Source organism: Kogia breviceps, chromosome 2, assembly GCF_026419965.1.
Source record: "Kogia breviceps isolate mKogBre1 chromosome 2, mKogBre1 haplotype 1, whole genome shotgun sequence".
Classification (NCBI taxonomy): Eukaryota; Metazoa; Chordata; class Mammalia; order Artiodactyla; family Physeteridae; genus Kogia; species Kogia breviceps.
The window spans coordinates 27823250-27834391 of NC_081311.1; the positions used below are offsets into that span (position 1 = coordinate 27823250).

The window sequence follows — 11142 nt, forward strand, 5'->3', positions numbered from 1 at the left end:
ACCCAGGACTCCAGGTGAGCTTGCTGGGAAGCACTGTTCCCCGGCAGAATAGGATGGAATTGAAACTGGTTATCTAAATGTCGTCCCATCAAGAATGGTAATCTTTGCTTTTACTCCTTCAGCTATAAAACCCTCAAGCCTGGGCTTCCCTGGTGGCACAGTGGTTGAGTCCGCCTGCCAATGCAGGGGACACGGGTTCGTGCCCCGGTCCAGGAAGATCCCGCATGCCGTGGAGCGGCTGGGCCCATGAGCCATGGCCACTGAGCCTGCGCGTCCAGAGCCTGTGCTCTGCAAGGGGAGAGGCCACAACAGTGAGAGGCCTGCATAACGCAAAAAACAAACAAACAAACAAAAACCCCTCAAGCTTGGAAACTCCTCAGTGGCTTTGGTAAAAGGTCTGTACACTTGTGGGCCTGTCAGTTTTGCTGGCCTGTAAACAAACTGGGCCCAGGGAGAAGATGTCCTGGAATGTCAAAGGGAGTAGGAGAATGACCTCAAGTTCGGCTGGCAGGTGAGGAAGAAGCATAGCAGAGGCTTCACAGTCAATCAACTTGGCTTGAATCCTGGCTCCACCACCACATAGTTGTGTAGCTGTAGGCAACTTTCTTTATGTTTTAATAAGCCTGTGTTTTTGCTATGAATGGACATAACATGTCCGGCCTCACTGGGGTGGTTGTGGAGATCGAAGGCGACAATGAACTTAAAGCACTTGGCTTCAGTAAGCCTGCCTGGCACAACAGGGAAGGACTCAATGAGCAGTAGCTGGTGTCACCCCCACTGCCCAGCAAGTAAACTCCTACTTCCTAAGAGGATCGAGTGAGTGCAGGCCAGGGTAACAGGTCACTTGAGGCTGTTGTGGGACCATTCAGCTCTAAAGATTTCTCCTGACCACCTAGTGTGAGAGCTTTAGGCTGAAAAAAAGGGAGATGAGGGGTATTTCCTGCAGGAAATAGAGAATGGATTTTGTTATAGATTCATTCACGTTTATTCTTGTGAATCTTCCTAAGCCGAGACTTGGGGTAAGAGAGGCAACTATTGGGGGAATTCCCTGGTGGTCCAGTGGTTAGGACTCTGCACTTTCACTGCTGAGGGCAGAGGGCAGAGGGCGCGGGTTCAATCCCTGGTCAGGGAACTAAGATCCCACAAGCCGCAGGGCCAAAAAAAAAAAAAAAAAACCACAACTATATACTGTTTAATAGTAGCTCTCACCAGTTGTACATAGGCATGAACAGGACTTTGGGCCTTATTTTTCCTAGAAAAAAAAAAGGGGGGGTCATAAGCAGGGAGGGAATAGAGGGCCCTGGGATGGGGGGAAGGAGTGTTAACTAGCAAATGGTCCTGACCTGGCTTGTTCTAGTGCTGCATCAAGGAGAGTGTGTAGGGGTGTAGAGGTGTGCTGGCGCCCTAACAACTTCTCTGATGGAGCCAGGCAGTCCTTAGCCCTCTAGCCTTCCTCTCCCAGAGGCCACCACCCCATGCCAAATGCCTGAAGGGAACCAAGAAGCCCAGAGCTTGAGTTGGTTTGTAGGTGTGTGATCAGCAAACCCGCATCCCCCGCCCCCACCCCTGGCCAGAAAAGAAGGAAATGAAGCCAGCACTCCCTCTGCTGAGGGACTAGAAGGTGGAGGCATCTACTCACATCCCTCCTACTTTAGTACTCAGGGTGCTGAGGGAGGACTGATTTTCTAATCTCAGAGCTCCCTCTGCTGGGGGCTGAGGCTCCCTACAGAAGGGGAGGGAAGAGACTAAGAACTGAACTTTGTAGGGAGAGAAGGGAGAGCTGCAGGCAGGAAGCTCTTCCTGGGCACTCAGGACATGGAATTGAGTGAAGATCAAGAAGTAGACAGGTTTTTGGTTTATTGAGTAACAGTGGCACCATAGCTTTTATTACTGGTGGCGGTTGGTTGGGGGAGCAGGAAAGTGCTCTTAGAGGATCACACTGGGGCCTTCAACCCACTTCAGCCAGAGGTCACAGGAGTTGGAGTCATGGTCCAGCTCTGCACTCCATGAATTCACCAGCACATATTCCATCCCCAAGTCCACCTCCCCTTTGGACCAGCTGTTGACTCCTGCGCCCTTCCTCCTCTTGGAGGTGGGAGTGTGGGGGAGCAGGGCCAAGCCTCAAGAAAGAGAAGGAACTAAGATCAGGATCCTGCTGAACGTCCAACAAGATCAGTGGAACGCAAAATTCCCTGTCTTGGGATCGTATGCTCAGGGCCTAGTTGCCCTTGAGGTATCCTAGTTACAGCCACTTAGACACATGTGGAGTTTAAGCACCGTTCCCATGCTGTGTCCCTCTGTAAGAGGGTGCAGTGGGGGCTCTTAAACAGGAATGCTTGCTCTGCCTTCGTGGCTTTTTGGTTAGGGGAGGGGGTTGGGATTGTAACTTTAGACTTAAAGTTATGATGTCTTGTGGCCCAAGAGCTCCTAGGATTGTGCCTAAAGATGCCCATACTACAGTGTGGGGGAGATAGGGAGATGGCAAGGGCAGTACAGGACACTGACACTCCTTTGTTCCAGCAGAGAAGAGGAGAGGAAATGACCCATTCCAGGATGTGGGGAATGTGATAAGACCCCTGCCTCCCTTATCCTGCCATGTCGTCCTCTGCCAGCCCAGTTCCTGAGTCAGCTTTGGGAGTTAGGAGGCAGAAATCTGAAGGATTCAGCCCAGTTTAGCCTGCTAGTATCTCTCAATCTCTGTCCTGAGATCCTGGGTCTCCTCCTGTGTCCAGAAGGGGCAAGGTTCCAACAGGAATGACTTGGCTGGTGGAACTGTTTAGGCGAGAAAGTCCTGTAGCCTGGCCGGCTGGCAGGTAACAGGAGGCCAAGAAGGGAAGCCAGACATGAGGACATCCCAGGACAGCCTGTATACACACATATCACATATGTACATATGTAGACACACTAGCACAGAAAAAAGGGATCATGTGACCCTGCTCTTTGAAATCAGAGGAAAGAAAAAGGCTACGGGGCCACCTCTCCCAGCCTAACGGATTGCTGGTCTCAATGGCTGCTCCCACACCAGGCCCCCGCCCAGTACCAGGCAGATGGAAAAGTGGCACGGACAGCAAGTCTCCACTAAAGCAGCAGCCCAAGGAGGTGAGAGAGGAGGCCAGGGGCTGACGCCCCCTCAAAGCCCCTTGTTGTAGTAAACCACTTCGATACTGGGGTTTTGCTCATGGATCTGAGCTCTCAGCTCCGGCTCCAGCCTGCTCACGTGTATGGAGCTGCAAGAGAACAGCGCAGGCAGGCTGAATGTCCCCTGAGCCCACCCCCCTCAGCTGGGTGCCCTCCGATCACCACCCCTCTTCCTCCCAGGTTGCTGAATCTCCTCCTTCGACTGCCAGAGACCCAGATCACTGTCATTCCCCCACCCCCATAATAAGCTGAATGCCTGCCAGGCCTCCTCCTGGAACACACTGAAGGAGCCTAAATCAGCTGCTCCCAGAGATGTGGAGACCTGTCTGAAGCCCCCAGCCAAGCCTAGGGGCAACACTTACCTTCTCTGGGGGAACAGGGCACAGCACAGGGGGGTGGCAAATACCAGGCTGAGGGAGAAGAGTGTTGGAAAGGTTTCTGAAGCTCTGATCTAAGAGTGTTTCCTCCCGGCACCCCACCCCATCTCTGGAGACAGCCCCTAGGGGTGGAGACTGATTAAAGCCAACGATGACATTACGTTCTGGCTGAGGAAAGAGCCTCCAGAGCAGTGACCCGGAGCGCCACAGCCAGTGACAGAATCAGGAATTAAATGTGCATGAAACTCTGGGCTGGTACCAAAAGGTATATTTCCATGGTTTCCGTGGTGGATGTAGAACCCCTTCGACTAGATTCTTGACCTTCAAGAACAGAGATCACTCCTAACACACACAGTATGCCCTACAGGTGTCCAAGACCCCTACCAGCTGAATATATGAATGAATGATGTATTTAAACATCTTAAAAGCAATAAGACCCACCCACATCCACCATAGAAAGGACACTCCCACACATTCTAGCTAACTCCCTGCACACTTACCAGAAGCCCACTAGTCCCACCTGCAGGGGCGCCCCCAGCCAGGGGCGGCGCTGTGGGGAGAGAGAAAGAGAACGTAATCGTGTGTGTCCCCTGCCCCCACTCACCCCTACACATTCACCCACCACGGCTCTATCCCATCAGCGCTGCCTTTGAGCCTCTGCTATGCGGCCCTTTTCTTTCCCCCAGTCCCATAACAGGGACTGACCACCCTCCACTCCAGCCAGGCCCATTTGCTGACACCCTCCCTAGCGCCCCACTGCCCATCTTCACCTCTCAGAATCGCTTCCCACACTTCCTTCAGGAGCTGCTTTCTTCAGGAAGCCTCCTCTAACCCTCCACTCCCTCCCTCCCATCCCACTGCGTGAATCTGTCCCTTTCCAAACACATCTCCTGCTCTACACACCCTTCTTGATTTGCTCCAGCCTTAGAGGCCACCAATCTGTTGCTCTGTGTGCATGGGTGGCACTCAATAAATACTTGCGAATAAATGATTCAACAAATGAGCCAGAGCTTATATCCCTGTGCCTTGCTTCTCCGTCCTGTTCGTGTGCGCGTGAGCCTGTATGTGTGTCTCAATGTTTTTTGTAGCTGACAGCACGAGCGTGATATCAAGCGTGGCTGTGATAGTCCATCCCTATGTGTGTCAGAGGTCTCTGGAGTGACACCAGCTTCCTTCAGGACAGAAACCCTTTCTTTCCTTCCCTTCCCTTCTCCTCCTTCACCCTCAGTGTTCCTTCATTCCAGCTCAATTTATTCTTGCTGAATGAATTAATGAAGGTGGAAGGGGTAGCACAGGGGTGGGGCAAACAGGTTGCAAGTCTTAGACTCAAGTCAGGCTGGAGAGGAAGTTGGGGACCGGTCACTTCTGCCCCCAGTCACCACTGCTTCTAGGACGGGAGAGGTGAGAGTGACCTACCTTTAGGAAGTCTTTCTTCTCCAGGGTGTCCATGATCACGGGGGGAATGGCTGAGGGAAGAGCAGGGCAAGGAGGGAGGGAGTTAGCAGAGTGGAAGTCAGGACCCTAAGGAAGGGGCGATCCCCCTTTGCAGCTCCTCCCACTCCCCCCAGAGTCCTCAAACCCCCCGAATAATGGCACCCCCTTCTCTTAGAGCCGCCCATGCCCCACCGAGCCGCTCCTGCCTCACCCATGGCAGGAATCGCCATGCAGATTCTTGATATCACCACCTGGAAGATTCCTTGCTTGGCTGTGGCCACCGAGTGGCCAAGCCTCTGACCCTGTTCATCGGTCACCGGGATGCCCACCTGCAGCTCTCTGAGAAGGGAAGGGGGTGGGGGTCAGATCACAGGCCCCAAATCTGACCTGCCATGCTCTCACGGGCAGTTAGTCCCCTCAGACAGCCTAGATTCAAAGGCTGGTTCTCCCACCCCAGGATCCCAGCACCAGACTGAGACTAGGCCCAGCAGCTCGTGTGGCTGGCTGGTGTGCCTACATGCACCCCGGGCGTGCACACGCCAGGAGCTGGGGCCACTCACCGCTGCCTCATCAGGGGGATGTTGATGCAGTTGGCAGCTGCCACAGCTGCAAAGGGCACAAATCTGCCAACCAGCGGGGGCAGATGCTGGGGGAGGAAAGATGTCATTTAGTGCAGGGGTCCTCAACCCCAGGGCCGCAGACCGGTACCTGTTAGGAACTGGGCCGCACAGCAGAAGGTGAGCGGCAGGCGGGCAAGTGAGCAAGGCTTTATCTGCTGCTCCCCATCGCTCGCATTACCACCTGACCCATCCCCCCACCCCCGTCCGTGGAAAAACTGTCTCCCATGAAACCGGTCCCTGGTGCCAAAAAGGTTGGGGACCGCTGATTTAGTAACCCTAAGGGCCATGGGGTGGTAAGGAAGTCTAAGGAGAGATATGGGGAGCCTGTAGGTTGGAGTGGAGGAGTGGTAGGGAAGAAGGAGGCAGATAAAGCGTGAACTGGGGGGGCAGTGGAATGGGGGGGGATTTACCTTGGTGAGGGATTTGAGTCCCAGGGCCGTGGCCACAGCCCCGGTGGTAGCGCTCACGTAAGCCGTTCCCAGCTGCCTGTGGACGGAAGAGCCGGGACACAAGGTGGGAGGTAAACAGTCCAGCATGTGGCTCTTTGCTTCAGGGATGTGAGGCGTGGGAGGGTGCCCTCATTGCAGAGAAATGTCTCCCCTGCTCCAGTGCAGACTTGTCTGGAAGCCCCAATCCCTACCCTTGAAGAGGACTGGGTCCCCCAAAGCATAAACAAGAAGACCTCAGGCCCTCAGTCAGGCCAGGAAAGTGAGTGGGGGGCAGGCTGAGAGAAGGGCGCGGAGCCACTGGCTGCATAGGCCCAGGGGAACAGGAGAGAGCAATGGAAGGCCGGGAAAAGAGTCCCTGGGAACAAGCTCTCACCCCACAGTGATGGGAGCGTCGCCACTGCGGTTGGAGTAGTTAACGATGGCATTGAAGGACTGATTCACCCACTGCCAGAACACCACGGTTGGGGTCTTCCTGAGGGAACAAAGACACTTACTTCCACAGTGTCCCACATCCTTGGACACTGATAATAAAACCCCAAAGGTTAACCCCAAACCCTCAGAAGGGGCCCTGTTGATGCCCCTAGAACCTGCTCTGGTGACCCCTGAATGACCCTCCTTACACAAACACACCCATTGTCTCTAGGGTGGGAGGACCCCAGGGGCTGAGTTCTGAGGAATGGAAGGGATTCTAACACAAGCTCTCACCCACCTACTATTTTCTGCCCAAACTGGCCCAGAGAGGAAGTGCCTAGTCATCAAGTTACACTGTAGCTTGAACAGAGCACCCAGGGAGGAGACACACAGGATAGGACCTGCCTGTAGAAGGTGAGCATGCAGCCGGTGATGGTCATGTTCATGGGCACCTGGGCTGACATGCGGCCAATCAGGACCACCTTCTCCCCTGTGTCTGGATGGAAGGCAGAGTCGTACACATACTTGGCCCTCCAGAGCTGGTCCTCGGTGAGCCCTGGCGTCACCACACCGGCCCTGCAGAGGTTGGCAAGGAGGAGACAGGCAATTCAAGGGGGCAGATCTGCCCTCCCAAGCCCTGCCCACCCAGCTCAGGGGAAGTCTGGGGCAGAGGACCAGGCACTTTGGCTCCCAATCTCAAAACAAAGGAACTACTTGTCTCTGGAGAAGAATCAAGTCTTGCCAGAAGGAGGGCTCCTATTTCTATTTCCCTTCTATCCACACAAAGAGGGGTGCCCTTCTGTTTCTGCCCAAATGCTAGGTCAGTGCTGGGTAATGGTGGTTTCCAATGGGTTAAAAATGGCTGGGATGCTGCATGAGTTTTTCCTCCTGGAGACAAGGAGGCTGCCCTCCTACTTCCTTGGGACTCAGCTGAGCCCCTCTGTCCTTGCAGAGGGTGGCCCAGCAGTGGGACAGGTCCTTGCAGAGGGTTTGTGAAACACAGAACAGGCCCCTACCCACAAATATCAACACCACTTCCTCAACCCAAACACCCTGAAATCCTTTAAGTTAAAGTTCTGTGCCCTAGTTGTCTGTGATTCAACAGAGAGGGCAAGGGAGTGAGGGGGTGGAGGAGTGAAACACACGCTCAAGTTAGGGGAGACAGGTACAAAAGCTACTGTATTAACAGCAGGGCATGATCCCCTGGGTTAAATGGGGTTGGGGGTCACCTGTAGTTCTGTACGATGTTCCGGGAAGCTTCTAGCTGTGCCCCAGACAACAGCAGATTTCGGGGGTCGGTCACAGTGAAGAAGTGCCGGGCTCTGCCCAGGAAAGTGCTCTGGTCCCAGCGAGGTTCCTGGATATTGATATCTAAGGGCAACTCACCCATTTTCTGCAGGGCAGGGACCAAAGTCAGAGGACTCCAAGGAGGGGTCCAAGGGCTCCACATGGGGGAGACTTTGGTGGTGCTGCCCTGGTCCCTGCCAATCCTTCTAGAGCTCAAGGTGACTCTAGATAGGTAAGCAAGGATGTGGGGAGGAGCTGTTTTCTAGGCAATGTTCCAGCCCCCCTGGTCCACTAGAGAACATGGCCAGGAAAACAGATGTCCTTGCACTCTGTCCTGGTACAGATTTTCATGAGTGAGGATTTACATGTTTGTGGTTGACACATGAGCAGCAACTAATCCCATGAGGCTACTCTTGTGCTCTGTGTGCACAAAAATGCAGATTATATGCATTAAACATCCACATTCATGTCAGCTTTAGGCCCCAGTTGCCTTGAGACCTACATACAAACCCTCAAGGCTGTTTGGGAAGATGGCATAAGCCATCTCACACCCCAGGCCCTGACTGGAGGACAGCAAGAGTTCGTTGGCAACTCCAGGGCTTACCTATTCCAGATGTCAAACGGGACTCTGATGCCAGCCAGCCAGGTGTGCTCGTGGGCATGCACAGTCCCCTCTCCACACCCATCTTCCTCAGCCCACACTGAATGGGCTCTCCTTGTTCCCCAGCTGGGCAGGGCTACAAACACATCCACCTCTCCCTGAGCTACCTGCCTCTAAAGGAGCAGGATTCAGTGAGTGACCCCTCCACTCTGCACAGAGAGGAAAGCCTGAAGCATTCATCTGGCCATGTTGGGCAACATCCTACAGAATGACTAATCCTCTCCAACCACACTTCCTCCCTCACAGGCAGACACACCTTCCCCGCTCACACACTCACATTCACATACCCACACACAAAGACACCAGTATACACGCCCTACACAGACCTGCAAACAGGGTGGACACGCCCTGCATACAAAGACCGTTACTTACACACACACACACACAGCTCATATCCATCAGTTGCAGACGCTTGAATGTGTGACCATACAGAGTCTCACCCCGACATTCCCTCCCCAACCAACCTCCCCTCTTGCCCTAGAGCTGAAGATGCTGAATCTCGCAGGACAGAGGCAACTTTCCTCTCTGACTCCCAGCCCTCAAGCCCCTACTCCCCTGAACCCCGAACCCCGCCCGGCACAATGAGCACTCACGATTTCCTAGGCTCCTGGACTCCAGTCCTCTGCAGCTCTCAGTCCCGCCTTCCTCGCCGCGCGTTGCCCCCGCCCTCACACCCATCACGGGTAACGTCACACGTGACGCTCGCCAGCCTGAGGGGCGGGGGCTCCCTTGGCGTATCCGCCCGGCGAGGCCAGGGATTGGCAGAGCCTGGGGGCGATGGGTGTCATTTAAGGGCGACGCCCCCAGCCCGGGCCACTGAGACCCGGCCCTACGCTGTCTCCCAGAGCCAATCCGAGCTCAGGGATAGTTCTGGCCACGTCCCCAGCCCGAGAGAGGAGGGGAGGAGCTGCCCCATTTGCTTGCAGTCCCTTGGCAGGCCTCGGGAGGCACCCGACCTCTGCAACAGGGGGTCTAGGTGCCCGGGGCGAAGGCGGGCGGCGTGGAGGGGCATCCTCTGACGGTACGCCCAGAGGGACTCGGGTTACCGCCCGGCTTGTTTACTTGATGGCTGCCTTGGCAGTGGCCTCTGCCTACTTGGACCCCTGGTCTCCTACCCCGGTTCCCTCAAGGTCCTCTCGCAGCACCTTGGCATTCTCACCCCTTCACAGTCCGGTTCTGCTCGTGCCTGTGCATCTTCGGTGTCCCCAGCCCTTTCCTCCTCCCCAGTCCCCTCTATACTCCCCGCTATAACCTCTAGCTCCACTGGGTCCCCAGTTTCCTTATGCCCCAATCCCTACCCCTGCATCACAGACCCTGGCCGCAGTCCCTGCCCTGGATGTGAAGGGGCAGAAAGCTCAAGGTACCTCTGTCTGCATCAAGAAAGTGGATCAGAAAGAGTCTTCCTCCTTCTAGTGTCCTGGAACCAGCTTCCCTGCCTTGCGTCCTTTCCAGAACTGGGTGGCCAGAGAGACACTTTCTGACATACGAGGATGCATATGAAGGCAGCGCTCAAACACACACACACACACACACACACACACACACACACACACACACACACCCAACTCACCCAGTCACCATACAGAGCATGCGTGCTGCACACCCAGGTGCCAGCCCGCGCTCCTGCCCACCACAGGCTCACGCCCCGCTCTGCCCAGGTGGCATTCCCTCGCTGAGGCATCAGGGGTGACCGCGGAGGGGTGGCAATTCCATGAGCCCTGGTAGCTGGTTTGGCCTAGAGAAGACGTGTTTCTGGGCTCCCCTGCGCTGAACCGGTAGCGGGAGCCGGGCAAGCTGATACCCAAGGCCTAAGTTCGCGGTGCGGGGTGGGGCACCAGAACTCGAACGGAGCGGGTAGAACCGAGGGGCCCCAGCCCAGATTACAAACGGCAGACCTGTGCACTCAAGGGAGGTGGCTGGAGGGAGTGATTGGCGGCCCTCCCAGCCAATGGGAGCCCGGGGCTGCGCTGGGCAGCCCTATGATTCCTTCAGCCTAGGCGGGGCTTGGGAGGGGATCCCCCTGCTGCCGCTGCAGCTGTCTCCCGCGCCCGCGGGCGGGCGAGGCTGGCGGCTGCAGCACGCGCGAGCAGGTAAGGGGGCCGGGAAGACCGAGCCGGGGGTAGGGTGCTGCGTTCTGGGCCCCGGAGTTGCTCTGAGGGATTTGGCCCAGGTTTTGCGCGGGATGTTGGAGGGCTCTGGCCAGCAGGTCCTTCCCCCAAGGCTGGGAGAGGTTCACGCCCCTCTTTGGACTGGAGGGAATGGGGGACAGAGGGGACCGCAACCTGGGGCCTGGGGATCTCTGAGGCCCTTAGCTGCAGCTCTCCCAGGTTCTGAAGCCCCTCGAGGCCCGAGCCCCTGGGGCTGGCCCCCTACCCACATACACAGGAGGGGTGGTTCAGCGAACTGTCCTGGCCCAAATTTCTCTCACACTGCTTGCAGCCCTATAGGGCCGGCAATAATCCCACCTCTACTCTCTCAACCTCTACTGAGGACTGGGGACCTACCGGAGTAGATGACTCAGCTGAGAGCAGGAACTAGGGGTGAAAGAGAGGTTCTCACCCACCTTGTTGTATAAATGACTCCAGAAGTCCACACTGGTGGCTGAACTGGGCAGTTCTCTGGCCAGGGGGTGGGAGAGGTGAGAGGCCTAAGGCATGGGAGGCAGGATGCTCCAAGCAGGGGGTGGGGTGGAAGTTCTGGGGGGCAGCGGGGGCAGCATTCACACCCCTTCCCCAATCCCTGCTCTCCCCGTGCAGGCCTGGAGC

General features: G+C 55.9%; 1 protein-coding gene across 7 annotated transcripts; it reads right to left on the bottom strand.

Moving 5' to 3' along the window:
- Positions 1 to 1840: 1840 nt before the first annotated feature.
- SFXN3 (sideroflexin 3) lies at positions 1841 to 10259 on the bottom strand. Of its 7 annotated transcripts, XM_067024853.1 has the most exons (13): positions 9948 to 10259; positions 9742 to 9831; positions 8971 to 9145; positions 7659 to 7822; positions 6835 to 7005; positions 6392 to 6490; positions 5980 to 6055; positions 5510 to 5595; positions 5161 to 5288; positions 4932 to 4981; positions 4016 to 4065; positions 3501 to 3548; positions 1841 to 3227 (listed from the first exon to the last, which is right to left on the bottom strand). In XM_067024853.1, exons 4-13 carry the CDS (start codon positions 7817 to 7819, stop codon positions 3131 to 3133), a joined length of 966 nt encoding a protein of 321 aa, XP_066880954.1. In that variant the 5' UTR covers positions 7820 to 7822; positions 8971 to 9145; positions 9742 to 9831; positions 9948 to 10259; the 3' UTR covers positions 1841 to 3130. The 7 variants fall into 7 exon arrangements, with proteins under 7 accessions (XP_066880954.1, XP_066880956.1, XP_066880958.1 ...); XM_067024855.1 differs by lacking the exons at positions 9742 to 9831; positions 9948 to 10259 and having other exon boundaries at positions 1841 to 2864; positions 8971 to 9074; XM_067024854.1 differs by lacking the exons at positions 9742 to 9831; positions 9948 to 10259 and having other exon boundaries at positions 2692 to 2864; positions 6392 to 6486; positions 6831 to 7005; positions 8971 to 9048.
- Between the last annotated feature and the right edge of the window lie 883 nt (positions 10260 to 11142).